General features: G+C 42.6%; 1 protein-coding gene across 3 annotated transcripts in view; it reads left to right on the top strand.

Moving 5' to 3' along the window:
- The first annotated feature begins 469 nt into the window (after positions 1-469).
- The window catches only part of REEP1 (receptor accessory protein 1), a 107,704-nt gene continuing 81,169 nt past the window's right edge, over positions 470-27,004 (top strand). The window contains exon 1 of one of the 3 annotated variants that reach the window (XM_056554365.1): positions 470-808. In XM_056554365.1, the coding sequence (XP_056410340.1) occupies positions 777-808 (32 nt within the window). In that variant the 5' untranslated portion in view covers positions 470-776. The remainder of the gene's footprint in view (positions 809-27,004) is intronic. The other 2 variants (XM_056554356.1, XM_056554341.1) reach the window with 2 other exon arrangements.

Genomic DNA, 27,004 nt, shown 5'->3' on the forward strand with positions numbered 1-27,004 from the left:
AAAATACGCTGTATATATATATATATATATATATATATATATATATATATTATAGATGGAATATAGATATTTGGTAGATAGATGGCTATGAGATAAATTCGAGCTAGATGTTTGGAAGATAGAAGGATCGATAGATAGAAATATATATATAGATATGACACAGATAGATATTTAATAGATAGATAATTAATAGACATTCAGTAGACAATAGCCTGAATGTAGATGTATTCTATACAGATACAGACCATGGCATTGTATACTACTGCTTTATTTTTGTTTTTTTGTCATTGTTTTTTTTCTAACAAATCATCTGCCCATGCCCTTAGGTGACCCATGATCAGTCGGCCGCTGCAGAACCTCTTTTGAAAGCCACCACCTTCCAGTAGATGTCATTCTCCCCCTTAGACAAAAGGCTGGCAGCCACCACCCTGCCTCCATAGCCAGGACATGGCCTCCTGAGCAGTAGCAGGTTGGAGGGGGGGTATGAAGCATGCTGTACATCTCCCCACCCCTATCCTTCACTCCTCCTTCCAGAATATGATCTCTGAAGGAGCTGAGCAGCTGCTTACAAATTGCTAAACCCTCTTCCCCCCTGGGCTGTGTAAGCATTTTCTATGTAGACTGGAGAGGAGGACCTGCCCCCTGACTGCACATCCATAGCCAGTGCCCACAGCTGGATTCTGGTGCCAGGGCTGTGCACACACTAATGGCTGAGCTGTAAGACAGTATACACAGTATATATACCCTGCAGGAGCCATCTGATCAGCACCCCAGCCATGGTGTCATGGATCATATCAAGGCTTGTAGTGTAAGTAAATCCTCCTCCTCCATCCCCAGCCTGCATGTCAGTAGTGCAAGGTGATCTGTCACATACTATATATAGCTGTTGTCTGCTGCCCCCCAGGATATCACACACAATGGTATATATCATCTGTGTCACTATATACTGCTTTTGCATGGCGTCCCTTCCTTTGTCATTGTGATCCTAGTAGGATCCTATTGAATAATACGCTTTATTTATGTGCAAGAAGGAAACACATTTGACACCAGCAGATGGCTCTGTAGTAAAATGACAGGTATTTGTCCTTTAGGTTGCATTATTATTATTATTATTATTATTATTATTATTATTATTATTATTGTTATGACTGTTGCCATCTCCTTATTGTTCCTGGTGTGTGACATTGTATGGCAGTGGGTGCAGATTGTGTAATGGGTGCAGACTGTGTGGGGTTTCCTGGGTGGGAGAGAGGGGGTCACTGGTGATGAATTATTCATGGTGATTAAATAGCCTTGGGATAGACTGCAGACAGCCTAGTGCAGTGGTCTCCAATGTGCGGACCTCCAGATGTTGCAAAACATGTTGTAACATCTGGAGGTCCGCAGGTTGGAGACCACTGATCTATCTCATATCTATCTCATATCTATCTATCTCCTATCTATCTATCTATCTCCTATCTATCTATCTCATATCTATCTATCTATCTATCTATCTATCTCATATCTATCTATCTATCTCATATCTATCTATCTATCTCATATCTATCTATCTTCTATCTATCTATCTATCTATCTATCTCCTATCTATCTCATATCTATCTATCTATCTATCTATCTCCTATCTATCTATCTATCTATCTCCTATCTATCTATCTCCTATCTATCTATCTATCTATCTATCTATCTCCTATCTATCTATCTATCTATCTATCTATCTCATATCTATCTATTTATCTATCTATCTATCTCAGTGGTCTCCAACCTGCAGACCTCCAGATGTTGCAAAACCACAACTCCCAGCATGCCGGGCATGCTGGGAGTTGTAGTTTTGCAACATCTGGAGGTCCACAGGTTGGAGACCACTGATCTATCTCATATCTATCCATCTCATATCTATCTATCTCTCATATCTATCTATCTCATATCTATCTACCTATCTATTTATCTCATATCTATATCTATCTCATATCTATCTATCTCATATCTATCTATATAATATCTATCTATCTCATATCTATCTATCTCATATCTATCTATCTATCAATCTATTTATCTCATATCTATCTATCTATCTCATATCTATCTATCTATCTCATATCTATTTATCTCATATCTATCTATCTATCTATCTATCTCATATCTATCTATCTCATATCTATCTATATATCTCATATCTATCTATCTATCTATCTATTTCATATCTATCTATCTCATATCTATCTCATATCTATCTATCTATCTATCTATCTAAGTTTTGCATCATCTGGAGGTCTGCAGGTTGGAGACCACTGGCCTAGTATAATCTATAAAGGCAATGATGTAATAGCAGGAAGGCTGGACATAGAACTGAAATGAAATTTGGGGGGTCACCCTGTATGTATACATTGTATATGTTATTTTGATATTTGTTATTTAGGAATAAAGCAATGGATTCTGAGTATTGTGTTCTAAGGGGAATGAGTTCTGGTTCAGAGGCCCAGCCTTTCTTTGTTCATTTGAGGTATATCCATATCACCATCTTCCTCTGTGCTTCCGGCTGATATGTATGGGATTTTTTTGTCTTGTGTACAGCAGTCATTTATCTATTTATATCAAAAGAAACAATAATCACATTAAATAAATAAATGGATAGATAGTTATGCAAACGCCTGTCTGTATGCAGCTTAATATAGGGTTACATTTAGTGTGCAAACATTTAAAGAGATATTCCAGGAAAAACCTTTTTTAATTTTTTTTATATACTGGGTCCAAAAAGTTAAACAGATTTGTAAATTACTTCTATAAAAAAATCGTAATCCTTTCAGTACTTATGAGCTGCTGAAGTTGAGTTGTTCTATTCTGTCTTAGTGCTCTCTGATGACACGTGTCTCGGGAACTGTCCAGTTTAGAAGCAAATCCCCATAGTAAACCTCTTCTACTCAGTGCAGTTCCCGAGACAAGCAGAGATGTCAGCAGAGAGCACTGTTGGCAGACAGAAAAAAACAACTCAACTTCAGCAGCTGATAATTATTGAAAGGATTAAGATTTTTTAATAGAAGTAATTTACAAATCTGTTTAACTTTCTGGAGCCAGTTGATATATATATATATATATATATATATATATATATATATAAAAGTTTTTTTCTGGATAACCCCTTTAAGGCTCTGATATGCATTACTTTTATTCCCTGAGGTTTCCATTACTATCGACAATAGAAATAGTTATAAACTAACCATTAAAAACACAAACCTGAGGGACTCATTGTAAAGGGTAAAAAAAATTATTTGAAATATCATAATGGATGACGGATACATCGGGCTGTTTTATATCATTTACAGTAATGCAGGAAACTAGATGTCTTATGTCTTAAAGAGAAAATGTCATCACTTTCATGCTGCCTGAACCAAGCGAGATTGAGGTGTTCCCCGGTAGCTTTTCCCCACCTCGCCAGCCTTGATAGATCCCCAATACACAAACAGGGAGACGTCAGTCAAGGCTGGTGGGGCAGGGAGAAGTGGCTGGGAAAACCTTGAGGGTTCAGGCAGCATAAAAGTGATGACAGTTTCCATAAGTCCTGTTAGTTTGTTACACACATCAGACATCTGGGGGACCTACCTCTGGACTTATTAGGAGAATGGTGGTCTCCTGCCCTCCTTTCAACCAGGTGTAGGTGCTGATAGTTGGCCGCACATGATTGTCTCTTTGTGTCATCACTTTCATGCTGCCTGAACCACGCGAGACTGCGATGGTCCCCGGCAAGTTTATTCAAGTTGCAGGAAGCTTGCTTTCCATTTTTTTTTACCATATCTCCTCTACATTCAAACACCATGTTGTTATAGGTGGGGGTCCTAGAGCTTGAAATGCCCACTTGTCAGACATTTATGTCATTTGTAAATGTCTGAGCTGGCAATATCTCTTTAAAACATTCTATTAAAACTTAATTTTATCTAATCCTATTGAATACAATATTGTCTATGTCTGTACATAATGCGCCTTAGATCAGGTTGAATTGTGCTCTTTGAAAGGGTAACAGCTTTGATCCAGATTCAGGCATTTTTGTCCATTTATCTGTTATTGCTGTAATTACTGTATTAAAGGAGAACTCCAAAATATAATATTTTACCTTAATGCCTGGGCTGCCGCAACTAAAATAATGAACATTAACTTACCTTCTGCCTCTCAGCTGGTGCCCAACACGTCATGCTGCGCTCAGCCTGCTGCAATGTCCCATCTTGGCTGGTGATTTGCTGAGATGCAATGTGATGTAACAGGCCTTGGCACCAGGAAGAAGACTGGGCCCAGACCCATAACATCACACTGACGCTCAGCCTATCACTGGCCGAGGCTGGACATCGTTGCGGCTGGTGATTAGCTTAGCGCTGTATGAAATGTCGGGCACCAAAAGCCTGAAGAAGACCTGAGACGGAGAAAGGGAGGGCGATTCCAGCAGCATCAGGGAAGCAATGGAAGAACTCCGGAATAGGAAAATTATCGTCCATACTGCCGGCAGTAAAAAAAATAAAGATGTACATACCTTTCTTCGCTCCCCCGGTGCCTCCGGTAACCGGCTCCGGCCTCCGCCGCAATCCTCTTCCTGGTTGCCGGTGGTCGGCGAGTCATACCGCGCTCAGCCAATCACCGGCCGCAGCAAAGTCCTGACTCGGCCGGCGATAGGCTGAGCGGCAGTGTGAGAACGCTTCAAGACACAAAATTCTTCACTACACCGGCACCTGCTACCGCGGCCGAAAACGTCACACTGCTGCTCAGCCTATCGCCGGCCGAGTCAGGACTTCGCTGCGGCTGGTGATTGGCTGAGCGCAGTATGACTCGCCGACCACCAGCAACCAGGAAGAGGATTGCAGCGGAGGCCGGAGCCGCTTACCGGAGGCACCGGAGGAGCAAAGGAAGGTATGTATCTATTTATTTTTTTACTGCCAGCAGTATGGGGGACAATTTTCCTTTAAAGGGGTACTCCGCCCCTGGCATCTTATCCCCTATCCAAAGGATAGGGGATAAGATGTTAGATCGTCGCGGTCCCGCTGCTGGGGACCCCGGGGATCGCCGCTGCGGCACCCCGCCATCATTACTGCACAGAGAGAGATCGCTCTGCACGTAATGACGGGCGATACAGGGGCCGGAGCATCATTACGTCACGGCTCCGCCCCTCATGACATCACAGCCCGTCCCCTTAATGCAAGTCTATGGCAGGGGGGCGTGGTGACCGCCACGCCCCCTCCCATAGACTTGTATTGACGGGGGCGGGCCGTGACACCACGAGGGACGGAGCCGTGACGTAACGATGCTCCGGCCCCTGTATTGCCCGTCATTACGTGCAGAGCGATCTCGCTCTGCGCAGTAATGATAGCGGGGTGCTGCAGCAGCGATCCCTGGGGTCCCCAGCAGCGGGACCCCGGTGATCTGACATCTTATCCCCTATCCTTTGGATAGGGGATAAGATGTCTAGGGGCGGAGTACCCCTTTAAGGCTTATTAAATTGGTTGAGCATAATGGCAAAATAAAGGTTTTTTTCTGTTGTCCTTTAATACAACATAATTCAGCGCATGTTCTTATACATTGGTACGACACCATATCATATGACCATGCACAAATTAATGAAGGTTAGAGTGGAAGCTTAGAGAGGATGTGTGGTTTAGAAAATCCATTTTCAAATACCCTTTTGGAAAATCCTAAATCAATAGAAGAGGTTTAGGGTCTCCATAGTTATCTCTAGAAAGTGCATCTTCCTCTATCTCTCTCTGAATGACCCAGCGTGTGTGGGCATTACAAAGGCAACCCAATTTATTTTATTTTTTTTGTTCAAGGCAGTGCTCAATAACTCAGGTGCAAATAAAGTTTGATCAAACAAAAAGTGCACAAGGATGAAGTCTACCGCAAGCTCTTCTCCAAAGGAGCCACCACAAACCTTTGCTTTCCTTTTGGGTCTGCAAGGCATCTGCAAGGGTTCAACAATGCTCCCTGTATCTACCTGGGGGTCCACCCAAGTATCAGCCAGGGATTAGGGATCGACCGATTATCGGTATGGTCGATATTACCATACCGATACGACGATTTTGGGCATTATCGGTATCGGCAATTATCTTGCCGATAAGCCGATAATGCCCCGCCCCCCGCACCGCCCCCCACTGCGACCGCCACCCCCTCGACCCGCCGCACCGCACCTCCGACCCACCGCACCGCACCTCCGACCCACCGCACCGCACCTCCGACCCACCGCACCGCGTCGCACCCCCCCACCGTGATGCTAGGCGGTATACCGGTATGGATTTTTTCCCATACCGCTATACCGGTCGGGCCCCTCCCCCACCCTCCGAGTCAATAAAAAAATTAAACTTACCCGTAATGGGGGTGGTCCAGGCCATCCTCCCTTCATGTAGTGTCCGGGGGCGTTCCGGGTGGAGGGTGGTCCGGTCCGGGCTGTCCTTCTTCTCCCACGGTCTTCTTCTCCACTCCGGGCAGGCTCCGGCTTAGTACGCTGCATAGACGCCGCTACGCCGTGACGTCAGGTGCGTCGCTGCGCACGGGCGTCACTGCGCTGCGACGTCTATGCAGTGTACTAGGCTGGAGCCTGCCCGGAGTGGAGAAGAAGACCGTGGGAGAAGAAGGACAGCCCGGACCGGACCACCCTCCACCCGGAACGCCCCCGGACACTACAGGAACGATGGATGGATGGCCCGGAGCACCCTGGCAGGTAGGGGAGAGAAGCGGGTGGTGGAGGTGGCGGCGGCGGCCTATGGCCCCGCAAAAGCCACTGCAGATCATTGATTTAAAGCACCCGCTTTAAATCAATGATCTGCAGCAATGTCGCAGGGGGTTAAATAGGCGATAACTTATACCGGAATATCGGTATAAGTTATTGGCTATCGGCCCTAACCTGCACCGATTATCGGTATCAGTATAGGCCCTAAAAAACCGATATCGGTCGATCCCTACCAGGGATAGCCAGTGATATTCTGATAGCCTGCAGTGTATGCCTGGGTCTCATCTGCCGTATCTAGCTAAATGGGAGTTTGCAGTGCCGCTTGGGTTCTACTGTGTTCTCCCAAGTATCAGCCAAGGAGCCAACAACTAAGTGGCCCGGGCTTGCAGGGAGGTGAGGAACTTGGCCACATACACCTCTCCTAGACCTCCAGGAGGGACATCCTAAAAGGGCACCACACCCTTAATAGTCCTTTTCACAAACATTACATTTAAAAGGTAACCCATTGATTTCAATAAGTGCCATCAGGGCCAGCCCAAGACATTGTGCTGCCTGGGTCCAGGAGTGAAATGCTGTCGCCATTTACCGTACAGGATTAATAATGTTATATTTTAATAGTTTGGCCAATTACGCACACGGCGATACCTAATATGTTTATTTTTATTATGTTTACATGTTTTTTTATATGGTAAATGGGAAAAGGGGGTGATTTGAACTTTTAATATGAAAGGGGTTAATATGTTTTTTAAAACCTTTATTAAGTTTTTTTTTTTACACTTTATTGGTCCCTTAGGGAACTTTTAGGAGGAATCAGTAGATTCCTCATACAGATCAATGAAGTTCCATAGAACTTCATTGATCTGTGTGATCTGCAATCATATGGTAGAGCCTGGTCCAGCCAGGCTCTATCAAATGCAGAGCTGTGGACAGGAAGGAAGATAGGTAAGCCCTCCAGCTACCTCCACAGTGGATCCCCCCCCCCCTCGCGATTATGCTGCGGGGTGGGGGTGTGGTTTGGGGGGCGATCCAACCCACTTGACCACCAGGGATGGTTTAAAGCTCCCTTTAGGTGCCGCTGTCAGACAGCGGCTTTACAGTATTATGTGCAGATGCGCAGGATTTTAATGTAAACTAAATGACTGAAAACAGCTTTAAATCCTGCGCATCAAATCTGTGCAGGGTTCTGTAAGTGTGAATAGACCCTTAATCTGTATAGAAAGCAGAAGCATGAATCTGCCTACAGTGCCACCACAGCTGTGATTTAGCATTACATGGCACTCAGGGCAAGTCCTACAATTGGTCCCGCTGCATCTTCACAGGGGCGGTACATTGCCGCCCCAAGAAGATTTTATTCCCCTTTGCAATCCATGACCCCTGCAGCTGGGGGCCACCGCTAATAGCCGGCTATTAACCCTTTATATGTGTGAATACACCATAAAGCCGATAGCTGGGGGTTCCAGCAATGGAAAACTTTTTGATCATTTCATTGTAAGTGAATCCTTATAACAAAATTTCTAAAGCAGACAATCCCCTTTAATGTATTCCAGATGCATATTTATAAGTGCAAGCTTATTCTTGTTTAGCCTCAAGGAAAGTTGCTGCATTTGGTCCAGTTTAGTATTGTAAGTAACCAGAGGTGTTACTTGTAGCTTTTGGGCCCCAATGCAAAATCTGCAACTGGGGCCCCGTGTGCCATTTATAATGCTACAAATGTGAATAGAGAAAGAAAGAGAGGGCAGCACCTCACGTAATTCCATGGGTGTATTTCCCAAACACAACCCTCAGTTATAAGTTGTACTCACCTGGGGTATGTCTTAATAAAAGCATATGTCCCCTCCGTGTGGGGTCAGATGATGGCTCTCCGGCTGCAGTCTGCAGGATCTGGCCCGAATACTCTATTTGAGGTCGGCAAAGATATGAGTAGGGATGCAAAGAGAAAATGGGATCTGCAGTGGCCCTGCCTTTTAAAAATCTAATTGGTTCCAGCCCGGTATAAAATAAAATTTCACATTTATTGTTTAATAAATATGAGAAGCAGACATGCAAGATGCGTTTCGGGGGCAAGTTCCCCCTTCATCAATTGCAGAAATAATGTCTACATCTTGATCTTTAAAAGGCAGCGGCACTGCAGATCACATTTTCTATTTGCATCCCTATTTATAATACTGGTCTCATATGTGGCAGATGTGCCTTGGGGCCTCCTTAACCTCTTAAGGACCCATGACGTATGCATACGTCATGAGTCCCGGTCCTGCGATATAACGCGGGGTCACACGGTGACCCCGCATCATATCGCGGCGGGCCCGGCGTCATAGTGAAGCCGGGATCCGCCTCTAATAGCGCGCGGCACTGATCGCTGTGCCGCGCGCTATTAACCCTTTAGCCGCGCGCTCAAAGCTGAGCCGCGCGGCTAAAAACGAAAGTAAAAGTGCCCGGCTAGCTCAGGGAGCTGTTCGGGATCGCCGCGGTATAATAATCGCCGCGGCATCCCGAACAGCAGTAGCACAGGAGGAGGTCTTCTTACCTTCTCCTGCACTGTCCGATCGCCGAATGAATGCTTCAAGCCTGAGATCCAGGCTTGAGCATTCAATCGCCGAAAACCCTGATTGATCCATTCCTATGGAGATGGATCAATCAGTGTAAAAGATCAGTACATGCAATGTTATAGCCCCCCCTATAGGAGCTATAATATTGCATTAAAAAAGTGTAAAAAAATCATTAACCCTTTCAATTATCCCTTCCCCTAATAAAAGTTTGAATCACCCGGCATTTCCAAAAATAAAAAAAACATTATGTAAATAATAATAAATATAAACATATGTGGTATCGCCGCGTGCGGAAATGTCCGAATTATAAAAATATACCACTTTTTAAACCGCTCGTTCAATGACGTACGCGCAAAAAAAATTCCAAAGTCCAAAATAGCGCATTTTTGATCACTTTTTATACCACAAAAAAGTGAATAAAAAGTGATCAAAAAGTCTGATCAGAACAAAAATTGTACCGCTAAAAACTTCAGATGACGGCGCAAAAAAAGAGTCCTCAAAGCGCCCTGAACACAGAAAAATAAAAAAGTTATAGGGGTCAAAAGATTACCATTTTAAACGTATAAATTTTCCTGCATGTATTTATGATTTTTTTCGGAAGTGATACAAATTCAAACCTATACAAGTAGGGGATCATTTTAACCGTATGGACCTACAGAATAAAGATAAGGTATCATTTTTGACAAAAAATGTACTGCGTAAAAACAGAAGCCCCCAAAACTTACAAAATAGCGTTTTTTCATCAATTTTGTCGCACATTGATTTTTTTTCCCGTTTCACCGTAGATTTTTGGGTAAAATGACTAATGTCATTACAAAGTAGAATTAGTGACGCAAAAATTAAGCCATTATATATAATTTTAGGTGAAAATTTGTAAGAGTTATGATTTTTTAAAGTTAAGGAGGAAAAATTGAAAATGAAAAAACGGAAAAAGCCCGGGTCCTTAAGGGGTTAAAGAGTAGCTCCCACCATGTATATCATTTTTTTTCTGTCCCTACCTATTGCTAATCTATCCCTAACCCCCTCCCTGCCTTTAAACATTTTTTTCCTACCTTCTAAACAGCTACTCTTATGTTGCTAACTCTTGCTGAGCAGGAAGCCGACTTCCCTGGCAGGCACCACGTCACTATGCCTGCTGGGTGCCGACTTCCGCCCTCACCTCATCTATGCTGCTCTCCTGTCGGGAGCGTACATAGATGAGTGGCCTATAGCAAGGCAGGCTGCTCCGGGGTCTCCTCCTACCTATTTAGCAGTTCATGTGCTTCCCAGGGAGGAGGAATATAGGAGCATCGCTGACCTGCCGTGCAAGATATCCCTACCGGGGGCAGGGATGGCTGTGCGCACCGCCAGTGAGCCAATGCGCACAGCCCCGGCGTTCACAGCGCTCGCTCCCGCCTGTCTGACAGGCAGGGAGCGAAAGCAGGCTGACTGAATTCGGACCGATTGTCCGGCCGGGATCCGGCCGAATTCAGCAGTGACGTCACAGCAGGCTGCAGCCGGCCACTAGGAGGGAGACCCCTAGTGGCATTATTTCAAATAGAAAATACAATATTTTAAACACAAAAAAAAATATTTATGTATATTAGAGAGATGTTGCAGTACATAAGTACTACAACATATAAAAAAATTAAAAAAAAGTTAAAGGGGTACTCCGATGAAAACCTTTTTTCTTTTAAATCAACTGGTGGCAGAAAGTTAAACATATTTGTAAATGACTTCTATTAAAAAATCTTAATCCTTCCAGTACTTATTAGCTGCTGAATGCTACAGAGGAAATTCCTTTCTTTTTGGAACACTGATAACATCACGAGCACAGTGCTCTCTGCTGACATCTCTGTCCAATTTAGCAATCATGCATAGCAGAAGCATGCTAAGGGCAGCATGGTGGCTCAGTGCTTAGCACTGCTGCCTTGCAATGCTGGGGACTTGGGTTCAAATCCCACTAAGGACAACAATAAAAAAAAATGCATTGTTATTATTATAATAACGTCAGCAGAGAGAACTGTGCTCGTGATGTCATCAGAGAGCATTCCAAAAAGAAAAGAATTTCCTCTGTAGTATTCAGCAGCTAATAAGTACAGGAAGGATTAAGATTTTTTAATAGAAGTAATTTACAAATATGTTTAACTTTCTGCCACCAGTTGATTTAAAAGAAAAAAGGTTTTCACCGGAGTACCCCTTTTATGACAGTGTCCATTTAAGCACCAGGGTCCCGTTGTGACTGCTACCTCTGTACCCCCTATAGTTACGCCCCTGTATGTAACCATACTCAAGTCTCCTATATCTACAGGCCCCAGACATATGCTCAGAATTCCTGATGGGTATTTCAGAGCAGATGGGTTATACAATGACAGTATTACATTGTTTGCTGACTGTTACATGATGCAGATTGGATACTTTAGGGTTAAACCTTTTTAGGCCCTGTGATAGGAAAGTGACTGGGGCATTGTTGTTCTCCTGCCAAAGCTTGTCAGGCTGGTCTGTTCCTGAGTACTGCTGATCCATGTGCAGCAAACATCCAGTCGGCAGAACGAACGGAACATGGGGCTCCAGCAAACGCCATTTCCTCTTTAGTGGCTCATTCAGCAGCTCAGTCCTACTCTCCCCCTGATCACCCTTCCATATTGGCGATGAGACGGGGGTCAAGGTTACCAGACCGTCACCCCTGCCAATTGTATTTTAATGGTCTATCATATATCAAACCAGCGTATATAATGCAGCGTTTACCAACCAAGGTGCCTCCAGCTGTTTCAAAACTATAACTCCCTGCATGCCCGGACAGCCTTTGGCTGTCCGGGCATGCTGAGAGTTATAGTTTTGAAACAGCTGGAGGCACCCTGGTTGGGAGACACTAGACTAATGATATGGCAGTCAATGTATTCTATCATACATAAATACGAGTGCCATCGGGTGGCGCTCCCGTGATACACCATCTACTGCCCTAGTAACTAGAGAATGTTTGCACTATGGTATGCATTGGAAATCAACTGTGTGAAGCAGATGCAAAATACATCTCTCGGCTGCATCCGTGCAGTTCATTACTGTAACTGGGTCATGTGATCACCAGCCTGACTCACAGAAAAAAAATCCCTGTGTTTAATGGGGTGGTACTCCGGTGGAAAACATTATTATTATTTTTTTTTTTATTATTAATAATCTGGTGCCAGAAAGTTAAACAGATTTGTAAATCACTTCTATTAAAAAAAATATTTATCCTTCCAGTACTTATTAGCAGCTGTATGCTACAGAGGAAATTCTTTTATTTTTGAATTTTTGTTTTGTCTTGTCCACAGTGCTCTCTGCTGACACCTGATGCCCCTATCAGGAACTGTCCAGAGCAGGAGAAAATCCTCAAAGCAAACCTATAGCTACTCTGGAAAGTTCCTGACACGGACAGAGGTGTCAGCAGAGAGCACTGTGGACAAGACAAAAAAAGAAATTCAAAAAGAAAATAATTTCCTCTGTAGCATACAGCTGCTAATAGGTACTGGAAGGATAAAGATTTTTTTTTTTTAATAGAAGTAATTTACAAATCTGTTTAACTTTCTGGCACCAGTTCATTTAAAAAAAAAAAAGTTTTCCACCGGAGTACCCCTTTAATGTGTCAGAAGAAGTATCAGTCCTGGGTCAGCTGACTTCTTCGTATTTATGTATGATGGCATATATCTAGATTAGGGATTCGTAATCACTCATTGTGCACTGCATACAGGTCTGTGCACATCACATTGTTGTGTGTGCTTGTCAAATAGTTTACCTGTGTCCCAAGGACATGATCAGGACTTTTTTTTTCCGCCCACAGTGTTTCTGTTTTAATTCACAACAGTCCATGACCAGATTATAGACTGACATATAATTAGTCTGATAGGGAGGGAAACTAGGCTGTATAAGGTGTAAAGTGACTACTTCTTGAATTCCTTGTACTTAAAGGGGTTATCCAGGAAAAATCTTTTTTTTATATATCAACTGGCTCCAGAAAGTTAAACAGATTTGTAAATTACTTCTATTAAAAAAATCTTAATCCTTTCAGTACTTATGAGTTTCTGAAGTTAAGGTTGTTCTTTTCTGTCTAAGTGCTCTCTGATGACACGTGTCTCGGGAAACGCCCAGTTTAGAAGCAAATTCCCAGAGCAAACCTCTTCTAAACTGGGCGTTTCCCGAGACACGTGTCATCAGAGAGCACTTAGACAGAAAAGAACAACCTTAACTTCAGAAGCTCATAAGTACTGAAAGGATTAAGATTTTTTAATAGAAGTAATTTACAAATCTGTTTAACTTTCTGTTTATCCTTCCAGTACTTATTAGCTGCTGAATTCTACAGAGGAAATTCCTTTCTTTTTGGAACACTGATGACATCACAAGCACAGTGCTCTCTGCTGACATTTCTGTCCATTTTAGCAACCATGCATAGCAGATGCATAGCAGATGTATGCTAAGGGCAGCATGGTGGCTCAGTGGTTAGCACTGCTGGCTTGCAGAGCTGGGGACTTGGGTTCAAATCCCACTAAGGACAACAATAAATAAAGTGTTATTATTATCATAATAACGTCAGCAGAGAGAACTGTGCTCGTGATGTCATCAGAGAGCATTCCAAAAAGAAAATAATTTCCTCTGTAGTATTCAGCAGCTAATAAGTACAGGAAGGATTAAGATTTTTTAATAGAAGTAATTTACAAATATGTTTTACTTTCTGCCACCAGTTAATTTAAAAGAAAAAAGGTTTTCACCGGAGTACCCCTTTAATTCCTCTCACATGTTCCTGAATCCTCTTTTTGGGTACGTTCCCACACGGCGTATTTTGCTGCGTATTTGCTGCGTATTTGGTGCTGCGTATTTTCCTACCCATTGACTTCAACAGAGAAAATAAAATACGCAGCAGCAAATACGCAGCAAATACACCGTGTGGGAATGGACCCTTTTAATGGTCTTTTAGTGCTGCCGATGTAAGAGACATTGCAGCTTTTGCAATGAATTTTATAAACAAAGGAAGATTGACAATTAATAAACTGTTTAATAAGAATGGACTTTGATTCAGGGACATCAATGGGAGACGTTTTAACAGCATATTCACACACAACGCATCTGGGTAAACCGCACCTAAAAAATCCTTTCAAATTCAGCCATGAGGGGCCGGGGCAAAAACCAGATGAAGATGGTAAAGCGCTGGGAGATAGTAGATTACCTAGATTTGGAGCCCGTCTACTAGAGAAATTGACACCGTTTTTTTAGATATTTGTCCAAAATTGGATCCTGTTATAAAATAGGCAAAAACTTATTTATAATTTGTTTGATTTTATTAAATTCTAGACTATATGTAGTCACAAATGTGGGTTTAAATTGAGATACAGATGGGGGAAATGTGGTCTTAACGGTGAGAAGATTATCTCTAGTTTTAGATTGGACTTTACGTTTGGCTCTGATCAGACACCAGGGCTGATAACCCCCGTCCCGTAAGCGGCAAAAAATATTATTAGATTCAACTTCCTCAGTCGAGCAATTCCTCCGGGGCGAGAGTCAGCTCTCCAACAGGGACACCTAAGACTGTATGTTTGGGGTGACACGACTCGGCCCGGAGGATAGTATTGCCCGCAGTGGATTTTCTATATGTAGAAGTATAGATACGTTCTTGTCTAGCTTGTAAGAATATGTCAAGAAAGGGAGTGGAGGATTTGTGCCAGGTGGATGTAAAAAATGAATTGTGTAGATTATTATTCACATAATCAACAAACAGGGAGGCTTCACGTTCAGATGACGACCAAATGACAATGACATCATCCACATATCTCCCATAACAAACGATATGGGAGAAAAAGGGATTAATGTCGCAAAAAATATACTGGAGCTTCCACCAGTGGACAAGTATGTTAGCCACCGAGGGGGAGGACCTAGCCCCCCATTGAATTGGCCCTGAAAACTGAAAAAAAAATATGAGACAAAATATAAGATGATGCATCCAAAATAAACTGGCACAAATCCTCACTGTACGTAGAAAAAATATGTATGATGTCAGAGACTGCTCTGAGAGACAGTAAATGTGGAAGAGAGGAGTAGAGGGACTCATGTCCATAGTAAGCCATGAGTATGATGCATCCCATTTAAAGGGTTGCTCCGGTGAAAACCTTTTTTCTTTTAAATCAACCGGTGGCAGAAAGTTAAACATATTTGTAAATTACTTCTATTAAAAAAATCTTAATCCTTCCAGTACTTATTAGCTGCTGAATGCTACAGAGGAAATTATTTTCTTTTTGGAACACTGATGACATCACGAACACAGTGCTCTCTGCTGACATCTCTGTCCATTTTAGCAACCATGAATAGCAGATGTATGCTAAGGGCAGCATGGTGGCTCAGTGGTTAGCACTGCTGCCTTGCAGTGCTGAGGACTTGGGTTCAAATCCCACTAAGGACAACAATAAATAAAGACTTATTGTTATTATAATAATAACGTCAGCAGAGAGAACTGTGCTCGTGATGTCATCAGAGAGCATTCCAAAAAGAAAAGAATTTCCTCTGTAGTATTCAGCAGCTAATAAGTACAGGAAGGATTAAGATTTTTTAACAGAAGTAATTTACAAATATGTTTAACTTTCTGCCACCAGTTGATTTAAAAGAAAAAAGGTTTTCACCGGAGTACCCCTTTTAATGTTGTCCATGATGGACAGAAAATGTTGGGAATCTTTGATATGGCTGGGACAGGTGGTGACAAGAGGTTGCAAAAGGGAGTCGATCCACTCACATAGAGGTTCATTAGGGGAACCGATTCCCACCACTATGGGTTGCATAGGAGGCGGGAATCGGTTCCTTATGTATTTTGGGTAATGAATGAAAAATAGGAGTTCTAGGATTAGAAACCCACATGTAATCAAATTCTTTCTGTGAAAGAACCCCCCGGGATAGGCCCTCCCTTAATAATGACTCCAATTTAGTGGAAAAAAGGGCTGTGGGATTGAAAGTAATGGAGGTGTATGTTTTTTATCACTCAAAATGTGTTTATTTAACATACAGTACAATTCAGTATCCATACAAATCACTGCCCCTCCCTTATCTGCCAAATGAATAACCCAATTTCTATTCTCTCTAAATTCCTTAAGAGCTATTCTCTTAGATTTAGTTATCAACTGCATGTCCTACGTCAATGCTTTTAAGTGCAATTAAAGGGGTTATCCAGGAAAAAAAGTTTTATATATATCAACTGGCTCCAGAAAGTTAAACAGATTTGTAAATTACTTCTATTAAAAAAATCTTAATCCTTTCAGTACTTATGAGCTTCTGAAGTTAAGGTTGTTCTTTTCTGTCTAAGTGCTCTCTGATGACACCTGTCTCGTGAAATGCTCAGTTTAGAAGAGGTTTGATATGGGGATTTGCTTCTAAACTGGGTTTCCCGAGACACATGTCATCAGAGAGGATTTAGACATAAAAGAACAACCTTAACTTCAGAAGCTCATAAGTACTGAAAGGATTAAGATTTTTTTTATAGAAGTAATTTACAAATCTGTTTCACTTTCTGGAGCCAGTTGATATATAAAAAAAAGTTTTTTCCTGGATAACCCCTTTAACTCCTTCATGACAAGATCTTGAAAAGTGTCCATGTGTGGACTTCTAGAATTGACAGGATAAAAATCTGGGTTCTTGACTTTGAAAGACGGAGAGGATGACACAGAATAAGTGTGCCGCCATGTCTCAAAGTCAAGAGTGATGAGATCACAAAAACATTTTGTTCCTGAAAAGAACATATTAGAGGACATAATCGGGACTGCAGGTATTTCACCTGATGAAGGAATATCACAAATGTCCACAGAATCAAAGTGTTTCTTTAACCCTTTAACGGCTAAGGACGTATATTTACATCCTTGGCCGGCTTCTGCGATATAACACGGGGTCACGCGGTGACCTGTGACATATCGGGACGGTTCCGGCATGTAACTAAAGCCAGGACCTGCGGCTAATAGCGTGCGGCAGCGGTCGCGCTATTAACCCTTCAGTTGAACCCAAAGTTGAACACCACGTCTAATACGAAAGTAAAAGCTTCCCGGAAGCTTCCCAGTGAAAATGCTGTGTCCCGATCAGCTAAGACGTGAGCGGAGGTCCTCTTACCTTCCTCCAGCACGTTCATTCGGTGATTGATTGCTTCAAGCCTGAGATGCAGGCTTGAGCAATCGACCGCCGATAACACTGATCAATGCAAAGCTATGGCTTTGCAGTGATCAGTGTAAAAGATCAGTGTTTGCAGTGTTATAGTCTCCTATGGGAGCTATAACACTGCAAAAAAAAGTGTAAAAAAAAAAGTTAACCCTAATAAAAGTCCAAATCACCCCCCTTTTCCCATTTAAAAAAAACAAAAACATGTACATAAATATAAATATATGTGGTATCGCAGCGTGCGTAAATGTCCGAACTGTAAAAATATATCATTAATTAAACCGCACGGTCAATGGCGTACACACCAAAAAAATTCCAAAGTCCAAAATAACATATTTTTGGTCACTTTTTATATCATGAAAAAATGTATAAAAAAAGCGATCAAAAAGTCCGATCAATAGAAAAATTCCAGCCAGAGATGCAGGAAAATGTATACGTTTAAAATTGTCATCTTCTGACCCCTATAACTTTTTTATTTTACCGCGTAAAATAAAAAAGTTATAGGGGTCAGAAGATGACAATTTTAAACGTATACATTTTCCTGCATCTCTGGCTGGAATTTTTCCGCACAGGAATTCTGTAGTGTGAACCTAAAGCCTAAAGGTGGGGGAAAAACCCCACAGCAGAAGACAAAACAATCTGCTTGGGATCATGTTGATCAGCAGCAATTGCCATGGGAACAACAAGCTTCTGCAACAACTAAGACATGCTGGATAAAAATCCCAAAAATGTATAATGTACACCATTTCTTATTGTTGATTTTCACTCCCGTTATAAATCCTTTTAAAACTTGATCCTTATTGCATTTAGAGATGCAGGTGTCCCTGAAAAAGAATCTGTGTCCTGATATGACATTGCACTTTGCTGCCAATCATCCTTCTGCCATACAGGAACAGACAGAAGAACATGCCAAGGAACATTAGGATCTTTCTTCAGCTCATTAGCTCTATAGAAAGACACAGTCTGATCAGTTACAGACAAATTATTGTATGTCCGTGTAAAACACAATTAAGAAATCTTATCCTACAATACTTCAACAGAAGAACAAAAAGTCTGGAGCCGGTCCTACCCCTCTGCTTGTCATCTGAGCTCCCACAATGCACCCATCTCTGGTAGCAAGAAACCAGAAGTATTAAGTAGTGTAGAAAACGTGATATAATGTGAATTCCGTAAGACTATCTGCATATCTGCCCCCCTTATAGCAAAAGCTATGACACAGTGCCAAATCCATTGTATGATGGATACCAGGGCCCAACATGAAGCCATGACACAGTGCCAAATCCATTGTATGATGGATACCAGGGCCCAACATGAAGCCATGACACAGTGCCAAATCCATTGTATGATGGATACCAGGGCCCAACATGAAGCCATGACACAGTGCCAAATCCATTGTATGATGAATACCAGGGCCCAACATGAAGCCATGACACAGTGCCAAATCCATTGTATGATGGATACCAGGGCCCAACATGAAGCCATGACACAGTGCCAAATCCATTGTATGATGGATACCAGGGCCCAACATGAAGCCATGACACAGTGCCAAATCCATTGTATGATGGATACCAGGGCCCAACATGAAGCCATGACACAGTGCCAAATCCATTGTATGATGAATACCAGGGCCCAACATGAGGCCATGACACAGTGCCAAATCCATTGTATGATGGATACCAGGGCCCAACATGAAGCCATGACACAGTGCCAAATCCATTGTATGATGGATACCAGGGCCCAACATGAAGCCATGACACAGTGCCAAATCCATTGTATGATGGATACCAGGGCCCAACATGAAGCCATGACACAGTGCCAAATCCATTGTATGATGGATACCAGGGCCCAACATGAAGCCATGACACAGTGCCAAATCCATTGTATGATGGATACCAGGGCCCAACATGAAGCCATGACACAGTGCCAAATCCATTGTATGATGGATACCAGGGCCCAACATGAAGCCATGACACAGTGCCAAATCCATTGTATGATGGATACCAGGGCCCAACATGAAGCCATCACACAGTGCCAAATCCATTGTATGATGGATACCAGGGCCCAACATGAAGCCATGACACAGTGCCTAATCCATTGTATGATGGATACCAGGGCCCAACATGAAGCCATGACACAGTGCCAAATCCATTGTATGATGGATACCAGGGCCCAACATGAAGCCATGACACAGTGCCTAATCCATTGTATGATGGATACCAGGGCCCAACATGAAGCCATGACACAGTGCCAAATCCATTGTATGATGGATACCAGGGCCCAACATGAAGCCATGACACAGTGCCTAATCCATTGTATGATGAATACCAGTGCTCAACATGAAGCCATGACACAGTGCCTAATCCATTGTATGATGGATACCTGTGCTCAACATGAATCCATGACACAGTGCCAAATCCATTGTATGATGAATACCAGTGCTCAACATGAAGCCATGACACAGTGCCAAATCCATTGTATGATGAATACCAGTGCTCAACATGAAGCCATGACACAGTGCCAAATCCGTTGTATGATGGATACCAGGGCCCAACATGAAGCCATGACACAGTGCCAAATCCGTTGTATGATGGATACCAGGGCCAACCTGAAGCCATGACACAGTGCCAAATCCATTGAATGATGGATACCAGTTCCCAACATGAAGCCATCACACAGTGCCAAATCCATTGTATGATGGATACCAGGGCCCAACATGAAGCCATGACACAGTGCCAAATCCATTGTATGATGGATACCAGGGCCCAACATGAAGCCATGACACAGTGCCAAATCCATTGTATGATGGATACCAGGGCCCAACATGAAGCCATGACAGAGGACCAAATCCGTTGTATGATGGATACCATCTCCTAACATGAAGCCATGACAGTGCCAAATCCGTTGTATGATGGACACCAGCTCCCAACATGAAGCCATGAAACAGTGCCAAATCCATTGTATGATGGATACCAGTGCCCAAAATGAAGCCATGACACAGTGCCAAATCCATTGTATGATGGATACCAGGGCCCAACATGAAGCCATGACACAGTGCCAAATCCATTGTATGATGGATACCAGGGCCCAACATGAAGCCATGACACAGTGCCAAATCCATTGAACGATGGATACCAGGGCCCAACATGAAGCCATGACACAGTGCCAAATCCATTGTATGATGGATACCAGTGCTCAACATGAAGCCATGACACAGTGCCTAATCCATTGTATGATGAATACCAGTGCTCAACATGAAGCCATGACACAGTGCTTAATCCATTGTATGATGGATACCTGTGCTCAACATGAAGCCATGACACAGTGCCAAATCCATTGTATGATGAATACCAGTGCTCAACATGAAGCCATGACACAGTGCCAAATCCGTTGTATGATGGATACCAGGGCCCAACATGAAGCCATGACACAGTGCCAAATCCGTTGTATGATGGATACCAGGGCCAACCTGAAGCCATGACACAGTGCCAAATCCATTGAAAGATGGATACCAGTTCCCAACATGAAGCCATCACACAGTGCCAAATCCATTGTATGATGGATACCAGGGCCCAACATGAAGCCATGACACAGTGCCAAATCCATTGTATGATGGATACCAGGGCCCAACATGAAGCCATGACACAGTGCCAAATCCATTGTATGATGGATACCAGGGCCCAACATGAAGCCATGACAGAGGACCAAATCCGTTGTATGATGGATACCATCTCCTAACATGAAGCCATGACAGTGCCAAATCCGTTGTATGATGGACACCAGCTCCCAACATGAAGCCATGAAACAGTGCCAAATCCATTGTATGATGGATACCAGTGCCCAACATGAAGCCATGACACAGTGCCAAATCCATTGTATGATGGATACCAGTGCCCAACATGAAGCCATGACACAGTGCAAAATCCATTGTATGATGGATACCAGTGCCCAACATGAAGCCATGACACAGTACCAAATCCAATGTATGATGGACACCAGCTCCCAACATGAAGCCATGACACAGTGCCAAATCCATTGTATGATGAATACCAGTGCTCAACATGAAGCCATGACACAGTGCCAAATCCGTTGTATGATGGATACCAGGGCCAACCTGAAGCCATGACACAGTGCCAAATCCATTGAATGATGGATACCAGTTCCCAACATGAAGCCATCACACAGTGCCAAATCCATTGTATGATGGATACCAGGGCCCAACATGAAGCCATGACACAGTGCCAAATCCATTGTATGATGGATACCAGGGCCCAACATGAAGCCATGACACAGTGCCAAATCCATTGTATGATGAATACCAGGGCCCAACATGAAGCCATGACACAGTGCCAAATCCATTGTATGATGGATACCAGCTCCCAATATGATGTGCTATTCTTGCTGTCAGAAGTGATGGAGCCTTCAATGTACATGTGAATAGTACCTGAAAAGAAACATGACATCAGTTTCATGCTGCCCGAATCATGGGCACCATGAAGCAGGGAGAGGCTCCCTTAATACATTGGTATATGATTCACTTTGAAATACTGCATTGTCTCAGAGAAAGCATGGTTATAAAAATCGCCGGGAATGGGGCTTTAAGTCATCAGGTTGGCCCTTAGTAGCTTCTCCCCACCCCACCCTATACCCAAGCTGGAAGAGATCTATGAATCAAGGTTGGTGCGGTGGAGAGAAGACCTCAATGACCGATTTGATGACTCTGTTCCAGGCCGGTTTTATAAATTGGATTCCTGTAAAACGTGGTTGTGTTTCTGAGTGAATCTTACACCATTGTAATAAGTGTGATTGTCTTCCTGAGCTGCAGCATCATTTGTCGAGCCCGGGAAGCCCCTGGGCCAAATGTGTTATACTGTCGCTTAGTGAATCGCTCCCCATTGCAATGTCCCGCCTCAGTCAGTGATTCGCTAAACAGTAGTATGACACATTGGGCCGAGTGCTCCCAGGGCTCAACAACTCGTGCTGCAGCTCAGGAAGACAATCATATTGGGGGACTGGAGCAGGACACTGGAGGCCCTGCAGGAGTGCTAGAGGTAAGTAGAGATTTATTTTTTATATCCCACACAATGGACATAGTTTTGAAAATGTGGCCTAGTCACATTATTGTATTACTCAATGGTTTCAGCTTTCTTAGTGGCTTCTGCTTGTTTCTTTTGCATAGTTTAGTCTAGGGCTAGTAAGGGACAATACAGAGGCAGCTGGCTTAGTTTTTTTGTTAGTTAAGTTTAGGGGAAGATAGAGGGAAATATATGGCAAGTTATTTAGGTCCCTCCAGTGTTGTATCTGTTGCCTTCTGTTCTATTTTTAGCTATTGCCTGTTCATCAATTTGAAACATCATTCATGCCATCATTTTTGCCTTCCTCTGGATCAACTCAGTAGGGACTCATTATGGATATAGGTTGAACTTGATGGACTCTGGTCTTTTTTCAACCTTATGAACTATGTAACTATTTAATTCCCTTTTGTTCTTGTCACTTCTAATATGGATACATGCTTGTATAATTCCTCCTTGTGCCTGTTTGCTAGTCTTCATAATCTGCTCTACTATAAGTATAGGGTACTAGGGGCCATTTATAGAACTTTAAAAGGTGACTGCTATAGGTAAAGCCATGTCCGGCAGTCTAGTGATAAGCCAGTGTTGTTACATTATTGCATATAATGGAGTTCAGTAATTTAGTTTTTCCCCTCAGTGTTCCTCCATGTAGGATTAGAGGTACAGTATGGGCCTATAGAACTCTCTGGGCACCATCTTATAGATCCATAGCACAAGGATCCATAATACTGTACAGTTGTTAGCAGGAGGTCTACTTCAGCTTGTTTTGGAGACCACAAGACGCTACTTATTACGACTTTCATATAGTCACCTCAAGTGTTTCCACTTACTTCAGATTGTAATATCTAGAGCCACTTGAATAATTTTTCGTTGGCTTCTTCCTTGATAAGAACTGTTCCTCCATGTATACTGAGCACTAAGGACAGTTGCCAGAAAGGAAACTCAATCCTGCCGTAGTTGAGACTCTCGCCTTAGACGAATGTTAAAGATTTCTCCTCTTACAAGGGCTTTACCTCCTGTGCCCTGCGTTTAGTAACCAATTTATCAGCTGTTCAGGGATTCTCGCTCTTACACAAGGACATCGGCCTTTTCATGAGTAGAGAACTTGGCAATGATCTATCTGACTGTGCAGATATCTGTGAGGTGTCACGATAGCAACATGATTCTTTTGTTTTGCTTTGTGTGTGTGATGAGTTTGTTGCTCATGTTGTTTTGGATGTAGTTTTTTGTGCATTTTTTAAGGCGAAAACAAAGATTTTTAAGCTGTGTTCACATACACGTTTTTGCCCCCTTTTGGGGACGGTAGAACATCTTTGAAATTGCTATTTTTGTTGTTTGTTTCTTTTTACTTTTGAATTTTATTAATTTTATGGCCCTGAAATTTAGAGCAATACAATTACTATAGCTTAATAGTAAAAAAAATAAAATTAAGTTACAGTTTTTTTGGTCAGTATTTCCAATCTTTAATACCATGTTTTTATAAAAACACCACTTTTTTAAAGACATAAAATAAGGCCAAAAAAACATGTGTGAACATGACCTAAGGGTGCTTTCAGCATAGGAGGAGATTGTAAACTGAGGGGAATTATACAAGACAGATTTATTGCTCTCTGTTAAATGAACTTGTATTTTTTGCTTAAAAAGTGAATAAAAAAGTAGCAACAAAATGGCACTAATACAGGCATATTTTTTCTGGCACAGATCTGAACTAAAAGAATCACATTGATCATTGATGTTGTCAGTTCAGGTCATTAGACCTGCGGTCCGGGCAGGACTTACAGCCATAATAGGGATTCCTAAATACATCTGTTTTATAGTTGTGTGAAATCGGCCTTAGGCTAGGTTTTCATACAGGTTTTTTTTCTGGTGTTTTTTGGATATCTGCCATTGCAGTTTTTGTGCCAAAGTCAGAAGTGGATCCAGCAGGAAGGAGAAGTAAAAGTCCTTCCTTTATATTTTCCGTTTCTTTTGAATCCACTTCTGGCTTTAGCTCAAAAACTGCAGTGGCAATTTTCCAAACAAAACTTTTTCTGCAAAATCTGCTCGGAAATACATTGCCGTCTATGGAGACAACGCATTTCCAAGTGGTCCTAGCACCTGTTTGTTCTGCCAGCGCCGGGATCCGGCTGGGTTTTTGGTCCGGTCACAAAACTGGATACGGGTCAAAAATGAGCCGATCGGAGTCACCGTTTGACTCCGGTCGGCTCATTAAAGTGAATGGAGTTCAGCACTGGTCCGGCTGGGGTATGGGAGAGCCCGGTTTGCCCCTCCCCCAGCCAGATCCGGCACCGTAATGTAAAACCGAGATGTGAATGCAGCCTTAGCAAGTACGAGTAAGCAAAACTTCCAGGGCATGCACTGAATGTAGCCATGGGGCCATATTACCCTAATGTATGCCTAAACAATCAACTTACTAAATTAAAATGGTAAACTACAATGTGACTATGGGTGACATATGCCATTATATGTCTAAATAAGAGACCAACATTAAGTATGTTTTACTTATTTTGGCCTATCTTTTTTGTGTGTTTTAAAACACATGTAAAAAAATTCTTAAAAAAAGATAAATGGTTTTAATGATATTTTTCAAACATGTTTGGGGTTCTCACTTTTTTTAAAACATTTTAAAAATTTTTTAAACTTTTTATTTTATTTAGCAAATGTGTCATTTCTGCTTGTTAAAGGGGTATTCCAGGAAAAAACATTTTTTTTATATTTCAACTGGTTCCAGAAAGTTAAACTGATTTGTAAATTATTTCTATTAAAAAATCTTAATCCTTTCAGTACTTATGAACTTCTGAAGTTAAGGTTGTTCTTTTCCGTCTAAGTGCTCTCTGATGACACCTGTCTCGGGAAACGCCCAGTTTAGAAGCAAATTCCCATAGCAAACCTCTTCTAAACTGGGCGGTTCCCAAGACACGTGTCATCAGAGAGCACTTAGACAGAAAAGAACAACCTTAACTTCAGAAGCTCATAAGTACTGAAAGGATTAAGATTTTTTAATAGAAGTCATTTGCAAATCTGTTTAACTTTCTGGAGCCAGTTGATATATATTAAAAAAACGTTTTTTCCTGGATAACTCCTTTAATGCAGAAAGCTTGAGAATCCTGGGAATACTCCTTTAGAACTATACAGCACCCACATAGTTACACTACAGTGTAGTAATAATACAGTGCTTACACTATAGACATAATGGTGCTATACCTATATATAGTGTGTAGACTGCTATCATATCTGTATTGTGCACTTCTCAAAGCCACTTACACAATGACTCAAGTATCCATTCTGGGATCAGATTGCAGGACACGATCGGTTCTTCTGTCTCAATGCTTATTTAGAGTTCTGCCTTTGCTTGAGAGATATGATCCGGCTTTTAATAGGCTTACAGTCCTCCTTTACCATTATACTGCTGCTATAATCATATCTGCATATATCTAGTAATATTCATAGAACATTCTCTTTATATTAGCATCTGAAGGGTTTTGAGAATATGACTGTGTTGTTAATATTATTCAAATGTTAAAGCCTCCATACACATTAGAGAAAAGTATACAATAGGCTGCCGACCGGCCCGATATAATCTTTTGCCATAGCATTGATGGGAGCCCTGTGGCCCTAAGCAGCATGGCTGTCGTGAGGGATATGTGCCGGAGTGGAAGTGTTTCATTGTCTAGCCACCAATCATAGCCTCTGGGAAGAGCTATGGCCTGTTACTGGACATAGCGGTAACAAACACATGGGCATCCGGGATCCTCTGTTTAAAAGGGGTACTCCGCTGCTCAGCGTTTGGAACAAACTGTTCCAAACGCTGGAGCCGGGAGCTCGTTATGTCATAGCCCTGCCCCCTCATGATGTCATCACGCCCCCTCCCATAGAACTGCATTGAGGGGGTGGGGTGTGATGTCATGAGGGGGCGGGGCTATGACATCACGAGCTCCCGGTGCCGACTTCAGTGTTCAGAACAGTTTGTTCCAAACCCCTTTAACCTCTTAACGATGCCGGACGTAAATGTACGTCCTGGTGAGGTGGTACTTAACGCACCAGGATGTACATTTACGTCCTATACATAACTGCAAGCATCGGAGCGATGCTCGGGTCATGCGCGGCAGGTCCCGGCTGCTGATAGCAGCCAGGTACCCGCTGGTAATGGCGGACATCCGTGATCACGCGAATGTCCGCCATTAACGCCTCAGATTCCGTGATCAATACAGATCACGGCATCTGCAGCATTGTGGTCACTAAAATGGATAATCGGGTCTCCCGAAGCGCTGCCGCGGCGATCTGATCATCCAGAACGGCAGAAGGAGGTCCCCTCACCTGCCTCCGCTACCTTCCATGGGTCTTCTGCTCTGGTCTGAGATCGAGAAGATGACCGATAATACTGATTAGTGCTATGTCCTATACATAGCACTGAACAGTATTAGCAATCGAATGATTGCTATAAATTAAAGTGTAAAAATAAAAGGAAAAAGGAAAAAAAAAGTTAACCCCCCCCCCAATAAAAATGTAAATTGTCCCATTTTCCCTATTTCACCCCCAAAAAGTGTAAAAAA

The sequence above is a fragment of the Hyla sarda genome, chromosome 1, assembly GCF_029499605.1.
Source record: "Hyla sarda isolate aHylSar1 chromosome 1, aHylSar1.hap1, whole genome shotgun sequence".
In the NCBI taxonomy this organism is placed as follows: Eukaryota; Metazoa; Chordata; class Amphibia; order Anura; family Hylidae; genus Hyla; species Hyla sarda.